The sequence below is a fragment of the Macaca thibetana genome, chromosome 11 (assembly GCF_024542745.1).
Source record: "Macaca thibetana thibetana isolate TM-01 chromosome 11, ASM2454274v1, whole genome shotgun sequence".
NCBI lineage: Eukaryota > Metazoa > Chordata > Mammalia > Primates > Cercopithecidae > Macaca > Macaca thibetana.
The window spans coordinates 53,434,706-53,454,626 of NC_065588.1; the positions used below are offsets into that span (position 1 = coordinate 53,434,706).

At 52.0% G+C, this 19,921-nt stretch overlaps 2 protein-coding genes across 2 annotated transcripts in view; one reads left to right on the forward strand and one right to left on the reverse strand.

The window, feature by feature from the left end:
* NEMP1 (nuclear envelope integral membrane protein 1) overlaps positions 1-19,921 on the reverse strand; it is a 169,854-nt gene that overhangs the window by 84,900 nt on the left and 65,033 nt on the right. The gene's annotated exons all lie outside the window — the stretch shown is intronic.
* Positions 1-19,921, forward strand: part of LRP1 (LDL receptor related protein 1) — an 85,176-nt gene that overhangs the window by 8,024 nt on the left and 57,231 nt on the right. Inside the window, exons 2-8 of the mRNA XM_050747228.1 lie at positions 2,075-2,197; positions 4,972-5,109; positions 7,295-7,414; positions 8,582-8,710; positions 8,837-9,100; positions 18,111-18,273; positions 18,382-18,604. Of these exons, the coding sequence (XP_050603185.1) occupies positions 2,075-2,197; positions 4,972-5,109; positions 7,295-7,414; positions 8,582-8,710; positions 8,837-9,100; positions 18,111-18,273; positions 18,382-18,604 (1,160 nt within the window). The remainder of the gene's footprint in view (positions 1-2,074; positions 2,198-4,971; positions 5,110-7,294; positions 7,415-8,581; positions 8,711-8,836; positions 9,101-18,110; positions 18,274-18,381; positions 18,605-19,921) is intronic.

Sequence of the window (19,921 nt, forward strand, 5' to 3'; positions counted from 1 at the left end):
TGACATTTTCCTTATACTTCTGTCTCTGCCCTGCATTTGCATTAGTTGGGTACAGCTATCTTCTCAGGCGACTCTGGCTTCTGCGGGGCAAAGGGTCATCTCACCCTCCTTGGCACCCTGATGCCTAGTGCAGTGCCTGGCATAGAGCTGGCCTTCAGTGTGTGCCAGCAGAATAGAAATGCGATGGCACAGGCTGAGGAAAAGGCACGAAAGGCCGGGAGACTGGGAGCCCAGCCTTGGGTGGGGGAGAAGGGGTGGGTGACTGTTCCTCCTGTGAAGGATGTGGTTGGGAGGAGTGGGAATGGGAGGTCTGGTGCGGATTTCACTGGTTCAGAGTTTGGAGTCAGCTTAGCTGGTCTGAGTCCTGGTTTTGTCACTTGCCAGCTATTTGACCCTGGCCAAGTCACCTGGCTCAATTTCTTCATCTGTGAAATGGTGGTATTAGTTGTCCCCACTTTGTCATACTGTGGAGGGGATTAAATAAGATGATACATGGAAAAAACTGCTTTACCACAGTTCTTGGCACATACTGAGCCCACAAGAGTTAGTTGTCAGCCAGGCACGGTGGCTCACTCCCGTAATCCCAGCACTTTGGGAGGCTGAGACAGATGGATCAGCTGAGGTCGGGAGTTTGAGACCAGCCTGACCAACATGGAGAAACCCTGTCTCTACTAAAAATACAAAATTAGCTGCACGTGGTGGCACATGCCTGTAATCCCAACTACTCAGGAGGCTGAGGCAGGAGAATCCCTTGAACCCAGGAGGCAGAGGTTGCAGTGAGCCAAGATTGCGCCATTGCACTCCAGCCTGGGCAATAAGAGCAGAACTCCATCTCAAAAAAAAAAAAAAAAAAAAAAAAAAAAAAAAAAAGAGTTACTTGTCACCACTCTTAATTCCTCCTTGGGGATGAGGGAAGAGAATGGGGTAGGAGTGAAAGAAGTCTGGTTGGGGTGGGAGGGTAGGGCCAAGAGGTCCTGAATATAGTAGCTAACTAGGTTGACTGGACTGAAACCAGTTCCTAGAGTTCATTTCAGCCATCCCCCTTCCTCTGCTCCCCAATTCTGATATCTTGAAAATCTTTAGGTGCTTCTTCCCTCTAAGGATGTCTACTGAAAGTACCCCTGAGGTCTAACCAAGGGAGGCTGTGTCTTTAGAGAATGGAGAGGACAAGACAGGTGGATCACCTGAGGTCAGGAGTTTGAGACCAGCATGGGCAACATGGCGAAACCCTGTCTCTACTAAAAATACAAAAATTAGCTGGACATGGTGATGCATGTCTGTAGTTCCAGCCACTGGGGAGGCTGAGGCAGGAGAATTGCTTGAGCCCGGGAAGTGGAGGTTGCAGTGAGCTGAGATTGTGCCACTGCACTCCAGCCTGGAGGACAGAGTGAGACCTTGCCTCAAAAAAAAAAAAAAAAAAAAAAAAAAAAAATTAGGGAATGGAGATGGAAGCAGGGCTCTCCATCCTGCCCATTCCTGCCCAGCCTTGCCCTCCTGTGCCTCTGCTAATACCATCTCCAACTACTGTGTGTGCGAAAGGCATCCCTCCCCACTGCTTCCAGCTGGGGGCCTAGTGATTGGGGGTTGGGAAGTATGGGGTGATGGGTCAGGGGACCAGGAGCGTCCCAGAAGGCAGAGAAGCAGAGAGGTTAGATAAGACCAGCTCTGGGCCTGTAGTAGTAGTCAGAGGAAGATAAAGAGAAAACATGTCAAGGCCTAAATGTACCCCCCTTCACCATCACTCTGTCATCAAAGCCAGTGGGTGCTGATGTCTGATCACAGTAACCAAAAATAGCAAAGGCTTTGACCCTGACTCCTAGGAACAGGCAGCCTAGAGGACTTGGAGGGGTGCAGTAAAATGTGCTTCTGGATCCCCCCACCCCCACCACAGATACACGGTGTGTAGGAACTACCCAAAGCCACCCCCTGACACCCCCAGGCACATAGACCATGGCTCAGGGTCTGGGCCAGATGGAAACTGATGCTAGGGAAGGAAAAGGAGTCCTAAGGAACTTTAGGGCCACAGAGTCAGCCTCCACCCTTCATTTATATCCCCTTTCTTTCCTTGCTCTAGCCCCTAAGACTTGCAGCCCCAAGCAGTTTGCCTGCAGAGATCAAATCACCTGTATCTCAAAGGGCTGGCGGTGTGATGGTGAGAGGGACTGCCCAGACGGATCTGACGAGGCCCCTGAGATTTGTAAGTACCTTTTCTGGATTCTTTTCCCCAAACCCTTAACTTATCCCTCTTCCTTTGGCAGATGTTTGGGAGGAGGACAGCTGATGCCTAGCCTGGCATGGACCTTGCGCAGTGATTGTATTTGTCCATGACACAGCTAAAACTGTCCTTTACCCCCTTCAGAATGCTTCGCGTGGTGCCTGTTGGGCTTAGAAATGGCGCCTCAGATTTCTCCCTCAGGTGATGCACCCCAAGACAGTGTTCTCTGGGCTGACAGCTTTGCTAGAAGATGGCCTGGCCTCCCTTTCCTTCCAGCTCTTCCCTCGTTCCCCCTCTCATCCTCCCTGACCCTTGATGATTGGCCCCAGGTCTTGTCGGATCCTCAGATCTTCCTCTGTCCTTTTGCTCCCAGGCCAGAGGCCACTGGCACTTGCTCAGCCCCATACCAGAAGCCCCACCCCTGTGCGTTTCCCGCCACCCCCGCCTTCCCCTGCCCCCAGTAAGTGGTGTAATCAGAGGCAGCTGTTTTAACTGGGAGAAAGGTCCCCGCCCAGCTTTTGCCCTGCCAAGGGAGGTGGAGAACTTGTTGGTGGGACCCCAGAGTCCTGGATAGCTGGCACAGTCCTGGTGGCTCCACCTTTAGCCCCTCCCCTGCTTGGTTAATCTGGGCCAGGGTCAAAGCGACCCTGCATTCCTAGGTCTGTCTCTGTTCTCTCGTGGGCTTTATCCTGCTCCAGTCCTATCTGGTGTTCTGTCCCCACACCCCCACCCATAATTATCAGGGGTAATTTTAGGGCTGGAAAGGGAGCCACGAATGGGCTCTGCCTCACCCCTACACTCTGCCCTGGAGGGTGGGGGCCAGGGGTATTCAGCGAGTATATGTATGGCGGGGTGCTTCAGCCTGGAGTCTCTTCTTGTCTGATGCCACCTGCTCCCCCACACTTTTGACCCTGATTCTTGCATTAGAAGTAAAGAAAGTCATGCAGAAGGGCCAGATCTGGCTCTTTTTGTTCGTTCTTCCTTCAGTTTGCTGTAAACCTCACCTTATATGCATTACCACTCTGTTCACGCTCATACCCCCTGGACTCATAACATCACACACAGACCCACCTGGCACTGATGAGCCCACCTCCCACCCAAAGGCACAAACACATTCTCCCAGTAACACAGAGTCACACTCAAATGTGGATGCAGAAACACACTGTATACTCAGATAGATGTCCCCAGACACACAAACCCAGATTGATTCACATGGAAACTCACATACTGAGGCCAGAAACACCAGCATACAGAAAGACACACAGATACACTCTCACTACACACCCCTGCATGCTATACAGCCACACCCTCAGTTGTGTATGTGGACTCCTGTCCAGGCACACATGGATCATAGACACTGTCACTCACACACCATGTCCAGGCTTGGGGGCCAATAGACAGTAGTCTCTCTATCTCATCCATCCTCCAGAGCAACAAAGGAAGTTCCAGAGATGATATGACCAGTTGGTCACAACCTTCTTTTTTTTTTTTTTTTTTTTAAGAGGTGGGGTCTCACTATGTTGCCTTGGCTGATCTCAAACTCCTGACCTCAAGTGATCCTCTGATCCTCCTGAACCAGCTTCCCAGAGTTCTGGGACTATAGGCGTGAGCCACCATGCCTGGCCAGACCACAACCTTTGATTCTTCCCAAATCCTTCTATCAGGCCTGTTGCTTTGGGGTTGGAAGTCTAGAATACTGCTGTCCAATAGAAATGTATTAAAAACCACATGTGCTATTTTGAAATTTTCTAGTAGCCACATAAAAAAGGTAAAAATGAACAGATGAAATTAATTTGAATATTTTATCCAATGGATCCAAACTATTATCTCTTTAGTACAGTATATTCATATAAAATCATTAGCAATCTTTTGCATTTTTCTGGTAAGTCATCAAAATCCAGTGTACATTTTATACTTACAGTTTGAACTTGTTGCCTTTCCAGTGCTTGATAGCCACATATGGCTGGGCTACGTATTGGACAGTGAAGGTCTAGAACATTTGGTACCACTCTTGGCCCTGGGTTCTGCAAACTGGGAGCTATGGGAAGGAGTTTTTCTTTATCATTGGAGTTTCTCTGCCATGGACTCTGCTTCCCTCAGCTTATCAAAACCTGTTTTTGTTTGTTTGTTTTGAGACAGATCTCGCTCTGTCATCCAGGCTGGAGTGCAGTGGTGCAGTCTCAGCTCACTGCAACTTCTGCCTCCTGGGTTCAAGCGATTCTCATGCCTCAGCCTCCCGAGTAGCTGGGACTACAGGTGCATGCCACCACGCCTGGCTAATTTTTTGCATTTTTAGTAGAGACAGGGTTTCACCATGTTGGCCAGGCTCATCTTGAACTCTTGACCTCAAGTGATCTGCCCACCTCAGCCTCCCAAAGTGCTAGGATTACAGGCAGGAGCCATCACTCCCGGCATCATCAAAACCTTTTACTGACCTCAGTCACCATAAAAAACCAGGCTGTCCTCAGCCTGTCTCCTGAGCATAGAATGTTGAGGCATTGGGGTCCATAGGTATGGGACATTGGAGGGGTGGACTCTTTGCTGAAGGCCTAGTTTCTACCTCCGCCTGTTTGCCTACAGGTGTGTGACTATTGTGGGGAATGCTGTAACAGAGTTCTAGGTGGAAGAGTCTAACTAGCCCTGAGACCTCCTGAGATCTGAAACCCCAGTTTTATCTCCCCTCGTCCCCAGTGAACAGCTGGCCAGAGAGCCACCATAGCCAGCTTGTTCATACCCACCCTTCTGTCTGCCCTCAGGTCCACAGAGCAAGGCCCAGCGATGCCAGCCGAACGAGCATAACTGCCTGGGTACCGAGCTGTGTGTTCCCATGTCTCGCCTCTGCAATGGAGTCCAGGACTGCATGGATGGCTCAGATGAGGGGCCCCACTGCCGAGGTAAGGACTTTTCCACTCTCTACTCTCCTGTGTGGATGCAGCATGTTGCCAGCCCACCTTCCGAGGACTGTCCTGGCACCTTCAGTGGGGATGAGGCCTTGTCCTGGTCCCCTGCCTAGATTTGCCTTCAGAGAGCAGATAAAATTGATGTGCCCCGTGGGCTTGGAGCTTGGTCAGACAGCCCTGTGGGCCTCAGCCGTGGGCCCTAGCCTGGGCACTTCCCTCTGGCTCTGTGTTCTCGGACTAGTCACTACCGCTCTCCAGGTCGCAGTTTTTCTTCTGTAAGATGAGAGATCAGTGTTTTCATACATTTTTTAAAATAGTATGATCCTTTCTTCAAAAGGTTTTCTGCATGATGCCTGAGTGTGAACACAGGGAGGAGCAGAGGTGCTGTGACTAAAGCTTAGCAATCTAGTTTAGTCCACCTGCCACCCCTATGGGTGCCCTAGAAGGCATCCCCCAGGAGCTGCAGATCTTTGGGGGGCCCTAAAGCTGCCTTGGTCCCTCCCTCTCTGACAGTCTGGACTGTCTGAGGTGGTTGATAGGAAAACCATTCAGGCCGAGGTGGGAACATTAGGATGATAAGTCAGACTGCTTCCAGCCTGTGGCTCAGGTCACCAGCTCTACAGTCTTTACCCCAAAGGGCCCTGTGGGCCATGGAGAGTCCGGTCACAGCGTGAGCATTTGAGAGTCATGTTGGGGGAGGAAGAGCCTCAAGCCTGCATGTTAGGGAATAATGGCTTCTCCCTTCTCTTGTCCTCGGGGTCCGGGCCCAGAGCAAGAGGCCAGCTTTGAGAGGCCATGAGGCTTTGAGAGGCCATGAGCGTGGCCCTAGGGGAGGGGCTGTGCTTGGGTGTGGGGGCAGCGTCCTGTGCTGTGTGCCCGAGAAAACATCTGTCTGTGGGAGGAGACTCGTCTGGATCCTGTTCACTAGGAGCAGGGAGGATGGAGCAAGGGAGTTTGTGGAAGATTTTTCTCCCTTTCTTTGGTTGGTTTTGCATGTTTTCATCTGAAGCTCCTGGGACAGGATGCAGAATGTGGGCCTGGGGGCTGACTTAAATGACAACGCGCACCCCTTCCTCTCGGGTGGCGTGTGTTCAAGTTTGCTTCCTTTTGAGTACCTTTACAGTCTCTAAAACAACAGAGAACTTCAAAAACCTCAGGTCTGAACCTCCTTCTCTGATATTACAGAAATTGGCCTCCTCATCCCCTCACCCTATACCCAGAAAAGTTACTCTTTTCTAGGTTTTCCAGAGCAAATGGTATTTTCCCCCTCTGTGGAGGAAGGCTGGGCAGGCAGCACGAATGGCTCTCGGGTGGAAGTGGGGAGGAGAAAGAATTGCTGGGGTTTGGCCCCCCATCCCAACTCTTCCTGGCAGGCTTAGTGCCTCTAAACGTCTTAGCATCTTGGGCGGCTCTCTCTCCTAGGTGGGGGTGGAGGGGGAAGCCAGGGTGTGAGGCCGCTGGACAAAGGGGTCTTTGTGGCCAGGCTGCCTGGCCCCACGCAAGGCCATTAACTGGGTCGCTGGTCTAGGGGGGGCAACTGCTCTCCCACCTCTCCCCCCTCCTGTCTCATTCCCTTCTGTCTCCCCTGTGGAAGTGGGTCAGTGGCAGGAGAAAGATTAGAAAAGAATCCAGAGGGAACCAGTTTTGCTCCTTCTTCCCGTCCTCTACCTGGGCCTTAGGTCTTCTCTCTGAGGCCTCTAGGGCTTGGGGGATGAGTTAGACGGGTGCTTCCAGGCCAGAGCTGGGATCCTGTGGGGACAGGCACAATTCCATGCCCAATCTTCAGCCCCAGCTGAAGCCAACATTGTAATCTCCAGGCAGTGTGGACAAGAGGCATATGAAAGGGATAAGACTCACCGTCCCCTCTTCCTGTTGACCCCAACAAAGTGCCAGAACCCCTCTCAATGGGGACAGAGGTAGCCCAGAACATCCAGAACAGGGACATGTGGGTTCTAAGCCATCACTTGCTGTGTGACCTTAGGCTTTTCTTATAGCCTCTCTGGGCATCAGTTTCTTCACTTGTGAAATATGGTAGATGCTTCCTAAGGCCCCTTCCATCTCTGACACTGCAGCCCTTAGAAGTGGTTTCTGAAGGTTGACTGGGTTTAGGGGAAGGGTGTGGCCTGTGTGCGGGTGCCAGATCTGGTGACCTGAATGTGTCTCTCCTGCCCCCACACAGAGCTTCGAGGCAACTGCTCTCGCCTGGGCTGCCAGCACCATTGTGTCCCCACACTCGATGGGCCCACCTGCTACTGCAACAGCAGCTTTCAGCTTCAGGCAGACAGCAAGACCTGCAAAGGTATGTGAGTGCATATGCCTGTGTGCATGTGTGTGTGCCAGTGGCCAGTTGAGGTGGGCAGGGAGGGGCAGAGAGGGGTAGGGAGCCTGGCTGGAATAAGAAACTAGAAGGAAGGTGCAAGAGAGGGGGTGCCACCACCCCAGGGCATAACTGTGAGCTCTAACCATTTGCTTCCACCAGACTTTTAAAAATTCACCTTAAAATTATAGTTTATATGTAAATTTTTCTGTTGTAAAAAACTGAAGCATTAACAGATAAAACCAAAGTCCCCTTTGACAAATCCCCCTCAATTCTGGTCCCCTTCCCTTCTCCCTGGAGTTCAACTCTATTATCAGTTTGCTCTCTCTCTTTCAGGCCCTTTTTTATTCGTTTGTCTGTGTGTATTCACAGAAAATCTAATTGGAAGTACTGCTCAAGAGTACTGTGTGCTCTTTTTTGCGTAAATGATACTATACTCTATGTATTATTTTCAAGTTTTTCACTCATCAGTATGTTCCACAATTTTTTTCTGTATTAATATGTAAAGATCTACATCATTCTTTTAGAAACCACTGTGACGTATGACTTTTACCACAGTTTACTTGGTCACCTCCCTGTTGATGAGTAAGATGTTCCCAATTTTTCACTGCTACAAGCAATGCAAACTTTTCTGTTTTAAATTTGCCTCCCTCGGGTCTTTGCGCAAATGCCACCTTCTCAGTGAAGCTGTCCCCTGACTCCTCTAAAATCACACCCCTGCCATCTGCATTCTCCATCCCTGTTCTCTTTCCGTGGCACTAGCACCTCTAACATATACTTTATTTACTTTGTTTCATTTGTTATTATAGTAACTATATTTCATTTATTATCTGAATATAAGTTTCCTGAGGACAGCAATGGTCTATTTTAAAGTTCACTGATGTACCTCTGGCACCTGACCCATAGTGGGGACTCAATAAATCTTCCCTGCATGAATGAATGATATGTACATGTGTGTTTCTCTAGAGTGGATTCCAAGACTAGACTTGCTGGGTGATAAGGTTTGCACATTTCATGCTGTAATAGATTCTGCCGGACTGTCCTTCAAGGTGGCTGTAAGGATGGACACGTTGGTCATGTCTGATGATCACCCACTTCCCTGCCCTTGTCACACTGGAAATGACCACATTCTTGTCCTTTCCCCGGCAGATTTTGATGAGTGTTCAGTGTACGGCACCTGTAGCCAGCTATGCACCAACACAGATGGCTCCTTTATATGTGGCTGTGTCGAAGGATACCTGCTGCAGCCGGATAACCGCTCCTGCAAGGCCAAGAATGGTGGGTGGGGTTGCCTGTGGCCACAGTGCTAACTAAGCCCCCTCAATGCTATTCCCTGATGGGTGGTGGCCTGAGAGGTGGTCCTAGAGCCCTGGCTACACTGACTCTTGTCTTCCCCATTCTCAGAGCCAGTAGACCGGCCCCCTGTGCTGTTGATAGCCAACTCCCAGAACATCTTGGCCACGTACCTGAGTGGGGCCCAGGTGTCTACCATCACACCTACGAGCACTCGGCAGACCACAGCCATGGACTTCAGCTATGCCAATGAGACCGTATGCTGGGTGCATGTTGGGGACAATGCTGCCCAGACGCAGCTCAAGTGTGCCCGCATGCCTGGCCTAAAGGGCTTCGTGGATGAGCACACCATCAACATCTCCCTCAGTCTGCACCGTGAGTCACCTGCTCTCAGCTTGGAGGGCTGGGGAGGGTAGGGGAGACAGGAAAGCTGGAAGCTGTCTGGAATAGAGGCCGGGAGTTACACAGGATGACTCCTGTCTGGGGCAGGAGAAGCAGGAGGCTGGATACAATGGTGTGTGTTTGAGGCAGGGGCAGAGCTCCCTCCCAGCTCTCTGAGCAAGTGTCTGGATGGTCCCTGCATTTCTGGCCAAGGGCTGAGGGGGCAATGAATGGTCAATCTCCAGAGACCAGGGACTGTCCCTTCTCTGAGAGGGGAGTGTTGACTAGACTGCAGAGGGACTTTCCGGTGCAGTGGGAGCCAAGGCTAGGGAAAGAAGGAGCGGAAGCTTGAGGTGCCCTGTTAGGCTGCAGCTGAGGGTAAAGGAGCTGGGGCCCAGCTGCTCTGTCTCCATGGGCCATCGTTTCCCTCGGGGACCATTGCCAATGGACTCTCTGCTGCCATCGGGGGAGGGCAGTACTGAGGTTATTTCTCTGTGGCTTTGTGGCAGTGAATGAGGCTGGGAGAGAAGCGTGAGCCACATGAGATTTTAGAATATCCTGGATGCTTCCATTCAGGCTCCTCCCTAGGCTACACTTTGCTGTCCTAGTTGTGGAAGAAGGGGTGTCACAGGAAGGGGCGCGAGCATAGCTGGGTGTAGACCCACTGCCAGGAACAGCCCTGCCCATCTCAGATGCTGTTACACCAGCAGCCTTAAAGTCAACATCTGGCAGCATCACATTTCCAACGAAATGCACCACAGGGCTGAGAGGAAGAATCTGGCCTGTGGTTGATCTGACCCCCTGAGGGAGACTAACTTGATCCATGACTGTTTAGTAAACCAGAATTCCCATCTCTGCCTTGGTTTCCTAATCTGCATAATGGGTTTGAGCTTATCTGTCCAGATCAGATTAACTAGAGTGAAAGCCAGTGGTAAAGGATAGCACGCTTTGAATTGAGGATTGTGAACCTTGGGCCTCTCTAGAAGATCTTCAGGTTTCTTTATTTGGTTCTTGTGATGAAAAGAAAGATCCCAGGAGATTACAAGGGATTCATTCTGGGAGAGAGAAAGGCCCCTCCCCGGGATGGTGGAGAGCAGGGGTCCTTCTGAGAGCCCTCACTCTCCGTGGCCTCAGCTTAAGGTTCACATTTCGGCCTTTGGCTCCTCCAGAGCATCCCCGATAGCGTCCTTGTGATAGGTCCACAGCTCACCTGTGATCAGACATGTGTCCTCCTTGGGGTGCTGAGCTGGGGGTTGTCAAGCCTGGTTGGCTGAGCTCTTAACGCGTGGGTGGCTCAGGGAACCCCATGGCCGATAGGGTGGGATTGGCACTAGACCCTCTTGTGCAGCTGCCCTCCCCCTGTTCCATGTCTACTGCCCTACTTAACAGGCCTGTCTGGGCAGACAGCCTGTCAGTTCCCTCCCCAGCCCTGCATCTGTGCCATACAGTGGGCTTGTGGGTAGGTGGCTGTGGGGTGTCCTGGAGGGAACCTTCTCAACCTCTACTCTGGCCTCGTCTCCTTATCTGACTTCCTCCCCAGGAGAAGCCGGTACCCCTCCCTTGGCAAACAGATTTGCCTTGCCTCCCAGTCTGCTAAACTCATTGGGCCTCTCAGGGGCAGAGTCCAGGAGGCCAGAAGAGTCCAAGGGGAAATGCTTGTGGGGTAAATGAGTGGGTTTCTCTTGTCCCAGCTTCTGTCCCTTCCTCCTTGCCCTCCCCCTGCTCCACACCCCTGCCGCCTGAATGTCTGGCTGTCACCCTGAGGATGGTTGTTTTGCTCTCTCCCACAAACTAATTATGGGTCCCAAACTGAGGATGTCAGTGTCTCTCCCCTAGCCCCTCCCCCAGTTCCCGGGTCATCCCCCTCCCCAGGAGACTGACTGTCCTGGTGTGTGGGGTGGCTGGTCCCAGGCACTCACCTGCACAGCAGCTGCTGGCCTGTAATTAGCTCCCCAAGGAGGATGACGAAGAAAGGCTACAGCTTTCTCCTGCTTTCACTCTGCCCTCTGGGGCAGCCCTGCCTGCAAGCCTTCCATTCTGTGCTGTGACTGTGACCTCTGTTGGATCCCTGGGGCTGAGCCTCATGCAGCAGGGGTGCACACAGAGGGAGGAGTCTAACAATTGAGGGGTGTTTGAACCAGCGAGACCAGCCCGCTGGTGCAGGCAGAAGAGGGAGCCTGCCCCAGAGAAAACTCTGGAAGCAGAAATAGAATAGAAAGAAGGAAGGAGGCCAGGAAATGAGCCTGGTTCACATGTGTCCTGGGCCATGTGAGTCAGACCTGCTGTGGAGTCCTGAGAGCCCCCGAGGGCCCCCCTGAGGCCCTGCAGCGTGTGCACGTTCCTCTTCAACACCCCAGGGCTGCTGACCCTCCTGCCCCAGGCCCAGTGTCATCCCCCTGGGTAGGGTGGATCATCTCTTTTCCTCCCACCTGAGATTACCTTCCCTTTCCCTCTGCCACTGGCCCAGTGATTTGGGGAGGTCTATGAGGCTCGAATTCCAAGACCGGAGAACTCGATGGTGAGAGCTGGAAGAGGAGGGAAGACCCTTGGCCAGCACCAAGAGCAGCCCTTTCACTACTGCTTTCTCAAAGGGGCTATGCATTGATTTGATTGTAGGTGGTACCTGCACAAGTTTTTTTTGTTTGTTTTTTTTGTTTGTTTGTTTTTTTAACTGTTACGTTTTTATTTGATATACATTAGGAAACTCCTGTAACTAGCACATCAAATCTGTTATTTCAGCAATTGTTTAGGATGCAGTGAAATAAGAAAAGTAAGTTAATTGAAATATCTGGCAATAAACAGTAGCACAAGCTGTACATAAGCATGGCAGACATTTTGAAAGTGATACACAAAAGACTAAAGTTCTGAAAATTGAGACCCAGAGGGATCAACAGGCCTGATAGTCCCTGAGTCAGGAACTAGGCCTGCGCACTGTCGCCCCCACCTGTGACCAGTCTCTCAGCTCCAGCTTTGTCCAGCCTCCTGCCAGGCTGCCCCTGGGCAGGGCTGGTGGTGCAGTCTACCCACCCCAGCCCAGCCCTGCATTTCCTAAGCTGAGCTCCTCTGATCTGTATTCCCTTCACCTTGGAGGATGCCACCACTGTAGAAAGAATGAGGCAGACTGCAAGAGTGGGGCCCTGGGAACATGTGTATGTATGGTGAGGGGAGGTTCTGAGGTTGTAAATAGAGGCCTTAAAGGAAATCGGGTTTGCTGAAGTCACTCAGGAGTTTGGACTGTGTGTGAAAGGATGGTCTGAAGGGGCCCTCAGAGGTCTCAGGGTTCCGCTCCCTGCACCATGCTGCATGGGGAAGAAGGAGGTGGCCGGGGAGCTCAGCAAAGGCCCCCTAGGCTGCAGGCAGCAAGGTTGCGAAATGGGTCCCCAGGTCCAGCTGGCCAACTTCACTTTTCCCTTCCTCTCCCTTTCTTTTATTTATTTTTTTAGTGTGTGTGTTTTCGAAATCACAACAGGAAATGGGGTAGTGATTTGTCTAGAGGGGAGGCAAAGAAGGGGCAGACAGCTGCCCCTCTGAGTCTAATGAACTGGCTGCTGCTGCTGGAAGGGGTGCTACCTCCTCACTGTGCTGGGCACCCCTGGACCCTCTCAGCCGCCCACCCGTGCCTACAGAGCACTTCCAGACTTCACATGTGAAAGCTAACCATGCCCCTCCTTTCCCTTTCTGACCCACAGGATGCCAGGCTGTTTGGGAAGGGGTGGCTCTAGCCACCCTACTCTTTGGCCTTGGGCCCCCTGCATCCTGGCACTTTTGCTTCCCATTCCTGTTCTGAGTTTCCTAATCATTTAACAGCTCACTCTTGCTCCTCCTCTCTCCTGGCCAGGGCCAGCCCTGTGTCTCCCGGCCCAGATCCAGCCCTGTCCTCTCCTCCCCCGCTGTCTCCTTGAAGTTGCCTCTCCACCCAGACTGCTCCCAGCACTCCCCTCGCTGTTTTCAAGCCAAAGGAAGTAACTTAAGCAAGAGAGATGTGTTTTAGAGCCCGGCAAGGATTTCTCAATAGAGGGAAGACCCTAGGATGGGCTGAGCGGAATCCAGACGTCATCCCTGGGATCTAGGTTGAAATGCCTCTTGGGGACCTAAGCCAGGCAGGGGAAGGTAGCGGTACATAACTTCAGACTGAAATCACAGGCAGGAGCAGGAAGGGAGCCCAGGGGAAGGAGGTGACACAACACGGCTAAGCTCCAGACTGGGTGGTGGAAGGAGGAAGAGCTGAAGTCGGGACCCAGCAGGAAACAAGGAGCATGAGGCCACGTCATTTAGCAGAGCTGCCAGGCTCACCACGAGGCCCCCTTTTCACCTTCGAAGTCCTCAGACTCTCCGCCATCTCTCCCAGCCCCCAGGCAAGATCCCTGAGTGGGATTACTAGACAGACTGCCCTCTCCCACTGTCTTGGAGTGTCCCAAGGCCAGAGAGGGAGGATCCTGGCAGTAGAAGAGAGGGGGGAAATGATGTCCCAGCTCTAGAACAACAGACTGGGGGACTCAGTCTTCAGTAAATATTTGTTCAACGGATCAATACATGTGTGTCAGGCGCCTGGGACAGAGACAAAAGGCAGCACCCTCCTCACAGTATTTGTAGTCAGGTGAAGAGGCCATGATCAAATAAGCTCCAGAGGCCTATGGAGCCTGTAACAGGAAAACTTCCTTCTTTTTTTTTTTTTTTTTTTTTTTTTTTTTTTTTTTTTTTTTTTTGAGACAGATTCTTGCTCTGTTGGCCAGGCTGGAGTGCAGTGGCGTGATCTCGGCTCACTCCAAGCTTTGCCTCCCGGGTTCACGCCATTCTCCTACCTCAACCTCCTGAGTAGCTGGGACTACAGGTGCCCGCCACCACGCCCGGCTAATTTTTTTGTATTTTTAGGAGAGTCGGGGTTTCACTGTGTTAGCCAGGATGGTCTCGATCTCCTGACCTCGTGATCTGCCCACCTCGGCCTCTCAAAGTGTTAGGATTACAGGCGTGAGCCACTGCGCCTGGCCTCGAAAACTTCCTTCTAATAGGGCAAGCTTCCTTCTGGGAGCCTGAGCCGAGTCTTGATGAATAGTAGGTGTTAGCCCCAAATGGCCCACCTGGAGGGCCCACCCAGAGTCAGGAGACCACAGGGCTCTGGCTGGAGGCACAGAGGGTGACTTGGTGGAAAAGATGGGAAAGGATGGGCTTGGGGAGGGGAGGACATAGTGGGAACTGCAGCCTCCATGTGGGGAGTGTTTATCATGCACCAGGCCCAGTGCTAAGTGCTGTTAGTCCATCATCCAGTTTTACAGATGAGGAAACAGAGACTCAGAGACATTAAGTAACTTGCCTATAGCCTCAGTTGGAAGGTGATGGAACCAGAATTCAAACTCAAGCTGTGAGTGTCTAGGGCCCAGCTGGACCCAGGGCAGAGCAGAATGATAGGAGGAGAGGTGGGGAGGCTCCTGGAACAAGGGCCAGAATCTAGTGTGCTCCCTGGGGATGTGGTTAGAGGTCCAGGGACCTCTTTGGATGTGTATACACTCTTTGGGTGTGTAGATGTGTTGGGTGACATTTTCTCAGGGCATAAAGGCTTTTTCCTTCAGAGTTCCTTATTTTAGAGCAGGTGACTAGAATCCTGCAGCTGAAGCTAGAGTCTTCTTGGGCATGGGGTGGGGCCTGTGTGTTTGAGAAGCAGCCACCATGTACGGAAATGCCTCTTGAACAATGGGAATGATGAAGAAGTTGAGAAAAGCTGGAGTTGTAGTGAGTGCAGATGCTGAGCAGTGGGATGGGGTGCAAGGATACCAGGTCTATTCTGGGGCCTGGAACTGAAAGTCCTCTGTGACATCACGGGTAGCTGCGGTCTCTCGTCTGACTCCTGCACCTCTTCCCTGCTTCCTAGCCTCCCTCTTGATGCTGGAATCCCCTGCCCTTCTGCCCCTAGACTGTCCCCAACTCCTCCCACAACACAGCCTCCCTCTCTCCCCTTGGGTTTATTTGAGATTCTCCCGTCCTCAGAATTTTCGGTCTTTGGCCAGAGCCCCTTTTAGAAGGTGCGCTGGGGTGAGTTGGCCCTTAGAAGGCTGGGCCGCAAGGGGATGGCTCCCCTCAGGGTTGGTGGAGCCAGAATGATCAGCATCTCTGGGCTGAAGCCCAGGACTCCACCTGGACCCCAGTTCATAAGACAGAGAGGGGTGGCCCAGATACTGCCTATAGGGCAGCCCTGGAGGCAAGGTTCCTCCTCTCAATTCAAGCCCATCTCTCTACACTGGCCTTGGAGTGGTGGCCACGTGTATGTGTGCGGGTGACTGTGTATGCATGTGTGTGTGTGCATATGTGCGTGTGTGGTGGGGCAGGCAGAGGAATCTGAACTTTAGGAGAGAGAAAAATAATGTGGTGCAGGGGGTTGGATAACAAAGGATTTTTGCTTGCAACTAATAGTCTCCAGCTGCAAAAATACCAAAGGGGAGGCCAGGCAGGCTGAGGACTCCAATTCTTGCCAACTCCTCACCGGCCTGCTGAGTGGGGCCCTGCCTGGCCTTTGGGGAGGTGGAAGGGAGACCGGCCAAGGGTAAATATCTGAGAGCAGGATGATCTCTCTGCCTTCCTTCCCGGAATTGGGAGGGAATCCAGGCCACATCCTGGGGCTGGGGGCGCTGATTGTGGAGCTGCACCTGGGATGGTGGCATCAGATCTCTGCAGGTTTCTTCCTCCTCCCTCTTGCCAAGAGAAGGGTGGATAGGGGGAGCAGGGGCAGGTTATTGCCAGCCCTAGGGCTGGGCAGTGACTCAGGGAAGCCTCAGGAAGTCGGAGAGAAGGCCGGCCGTAGCTGCGCCAGCTGGTGCTGGGAAAACAGCTTTCACTGATGAAGTTCATATACATGCCAGCAGCCCCCAGACCCCTGCCGTGCCCACCAAGTAAAGGGCACGCAGCCCTGTTTGACTTCCAGCCACCCTGCTGGCTGCCAGGGGCTGCAGGCAGGTCCCCGCTTTGAGACTTCGATTTCCTTTGGAGGCAGCCCAGCAGCATTCATTTGAATCTGTTTTCTCTGTGGTTACAGCGTGTGGGGCAAAGAATTTGGTTGCCTTACCCCTGCACTAGGCCCTCTTCCTACAGGGCCTTGGCCTCCTCAAGCTACTCTTCCCCCTCTCTCTAATCTTGTGAGGATGGGACAGTATTGGGGGCCCAGAGGAAAGAGTGGCTGGGCTTGGGGATGCATGAATGCTTACAGGGGTAATATATTGACTCTGTGGCCTTGTTCTCCAGGCATTGGGGTGGGATTTAGAAGAGAGGACCTGAAGAAGAAACTAGTTTGGTGAAGCCCTCAGTTGGCTCCTTCCCTTCCTGTCCTGTGACTCTGAGTCAGTTTCAAGGCCCTGCCAAGTTCCTTGAGAGCTGTGTTCCTGTTCTTGTTGCCCCCACCCCACCCCCACCCACTGTTAGGGAGCAGCCCCTGAATTCCTGTGGGGAGGAGGGGGAAATTAGGGAGCAGTCAAGCAGAACAGCAAGTCATTATACCTGTAGCTGTGTGGGGGCAGAAGAATCCCTGTTGGGTTGAGTATTGGTAATGGAGGATGAGTTTCAGCCCAAAGCAGGTAGCCCAATGATTTCTTTAGCTGTTGGGGAAACTAGTGGAAGTGGAGTTCCAGGCAGGGGTCCCAGAAAGTCACTGCCTTAGGAGTTTCCCAGTTTGCAAGAGGCATCATCTCTGATGGTGGTAGTTGAAGTGGGCAGTGAGTAGATGGAAGGAAGCCAGTGGTCCTGGAGAGGAGGAGCCCAGAGGAGGCCAGCAGGTGTCCCTGTCCCCAGACTTCCTGCCTCCTTGAATTCCAGCCACCCTTGCCCTGCCTCTCTTTCCTTTGGCCCTTCTTGGCCTCTTCCATCTCCTCCAGAACCATGCCTGAAACTGAGTCTAGGCAGCAGGGCTCCATCTTCTTCCCCAACTCCCATCCTCCTTAAGCCCCACCTTTTTCTGAGCCATACCTCAGTTTACCCTGAGGGTTCTTTCATGGCCCTTCTCCTAGACTCTCTCTCCTCCTGCCCTGTGACTTACTCCCCACCTCTTCTGACCCTCCCTAGGACATGAGGACATTGAGCAATAAGAACATTGCAGGAACAGGGGACTGGGACTGAGTAGAGGAAGTTTGGCCCATGTCACTGGTGCCCAACCTTTTGCCCCCATGGATCTTCCCTTTTGCATCTCTGTAGAGCTCATATTTTAAAATACTTTTCTCTCAAACTGGGTTTATTAGCATGTACCCTGCTTTTCCACTTCAAAAATTTATGCCATATGTCCAGCTTCCAGTCAGTGCTTCTGGTTAGCATGAGATAACTAGATTTATCATAAAAAGTAGATAAAAGGGCTGGGCTCAGTGGCTTACCCCTGTAATCCCAGCGCTTTGGGAGGCTGAGGCGGGCAGATCGCAAGGTCAGGAGATTGAGACCATCCTGGCTAACACGGTGAAACCCTGTCTCCACTAAAAACACAAAAAAATTAGCTGGGCGTGGTGGCGGGCGCCTGTAGTCCCAGCTACCCTTGAGGCTGAGGCAGGAGAATGGCATGAACCCAGGAGGCGGACCTTGCAGTGAGCCGAGATCCTGCCACTGCACTCCAGCCTGGGCGACAGAGCGAGACTCTGTCTCTAAAAAAAAAAAGAAAGAAAGAAAGTAGATAAAAGTCCAGTGAAAAGCAAAGATGTGTAATGTTTTGGTAGCCTGAGTGCTCTTATCCCAAGTAAAAGCAAAGTTAAAAAAAAATACTGGACTGAGCTAGTGGACCTGTGCTCTCTACCTTTTGGTGCCCCGAGAAGATGGTCCCTTTTCAAAGATGGGCTAGAATTGGGAAGCCTGTCAGTCAGCCTGCCAGCCAGCATTTATGCGAGGCCTCCTGTATATCCACCCTGAGCTCAGCATGGGGGTGTTGGGCAGGAGGTCATCCAGAGAAGGTGGGCTTCCAGGTGTGGGTTCTCACCAGCAAAGGGTGGGCGTCTCTGCAAGAGGGCCTACCCCACCCCATGGCTCTTTCATTCATACTCTCCAGACGTGGAACAGATGGCCATCGACTGGCTGACAGGCAACTTCTACTTTGTGGATGACATCGATGATAGGATCTTTGTCTGCAACAGAAATGGGGACACATGTGTCACATTGCTAGACCTGGAACTCTACAACCCCAAGGGCATTGCCCTGGATCCTGCCATGGGGTGAGAGTGACAGGCGGGGTTCTGGCCCTGGAAGGTGGGAGGCTGAGGCTACAGTGGTAAGGAGGGTGCCCAATGTCCAGACCCCATTTAACACGCATCTTCCCACAGGAAGGTGTTTTTCACTGACTATGGGCAGATCCCAAAGGTGGAACGTTGTGACATGGATGGGCAGAACCGCACCAAGCTTGTCGACAGCAAGATTGTGTTTCCTCACGGCATCACGCTGGACCTGGTCAGCCGCCTTGTCTACTGGGCAGATGCCTACCTGGACTATATTGAAGTGGTGGACTATGAGGGCAAAGGCCGCCAGACCATCATCCAGGGCATCCTGGTGAGGGAGCTGCTGTCTGAGGCTTTTGTGGGGGAACTGTGATCCAGGGCCTTCTGGTGAGGGGGAAGCCTCTGTAGGGGAACCGTTCTCTGAGTCTCCTGGTAAAGAGTGTGGATGCCCCAGGCCTCTAGTGGGAGTAGGGTGGGCGTGAATACTGCAGAGAAAGGACAAGATACGTCTTCCACTGTGATGGGAATAGTCATTTTAGAGACACCACTTCTGTTTACTTCCTTTTTCTCATTTGACCCTTATAATAACCCCTAGTTGATGAACAGGGAGGTGGTTCAGTTCCCTTTCAGCAGATGAAAAAGCAGGATCAAAGAGGTTAGGTGATCTGCCTGTGTTTGCAAAGCCAGGTGATAGCACTGGAACCTGGTCTAGAAGCCTTGCCGGCTTGGAGGTAGCATCTCCATTCTGGGATAATTAGGGTGAGCAACCAGCCCAGTTTGCCTAGGACTATCCCAGTTTTAGCCCTGAAAGTCTGGTAAGCCAGCAAACCCTTACCTTTGTCTTAGGCAAACTAGGACAGTTGGCCACCACAGATAAGCTATATGGGTAGTCAGGGTGTTACAGGGCTTGCTTGGGGCAAGCGTGTCCTCTTAGCCCTCATAACAGGCTAAGAATGTCCTCTGTGGACAGAGTTTAGAGCCCAACTCTAATTCAGTCTAAAATCACTAAAGTGTCTACCGAGTGCCTAATTCTGTGAAGGACAGGGTTTCTGCCCTCAAGGGGTCTGAGTAGAGTGGGTGAGATAAGTCCACAAATCACCATGCCAGACATGGATAGATAGCAGTGTCACGGAGGACGTATAGAAGGAGAAAACATCTCTGGTTAGAAGATCCCAGAAACTCTTCAAAGACATGCTCTGTAGAGGATGAGTGGGATCTTGGCAAGCAAAAATCTTCAGAATAGGTTAGTCCAGCCAGAGGAGACAGGAGTAAAGCATGGAGTTAAAAAATAGTGGGGCCAGGCACGGTAGCCTGCACCTGTAATCCCAGCACTTTGGGAGGCTGAGGCAGGAGAATTGCTTGAGCCTCGGAAGTCGAGACCAGCCTGAGCAACATAGGGAAACCCCATCTCTACACAAAAAATTTTTTAAATTAGCCAGGTGTTGGTGGTATGTGCCTGTAGTCCCGACTACTGAAGAGGCTGAAGCAGAAGGATGGCTTAAACCCAGGAGGTGGAGACTGCAGTGAGCCATGATCGTGCCACTGTACTTCAGCCTGGGTGACAGAGTGAGGTCCTGCCTCAAAATAAATAAATAAATAAATAGAAATAAAAAACTACAGGATGAATTGGGGAATACAGGTCATGAAC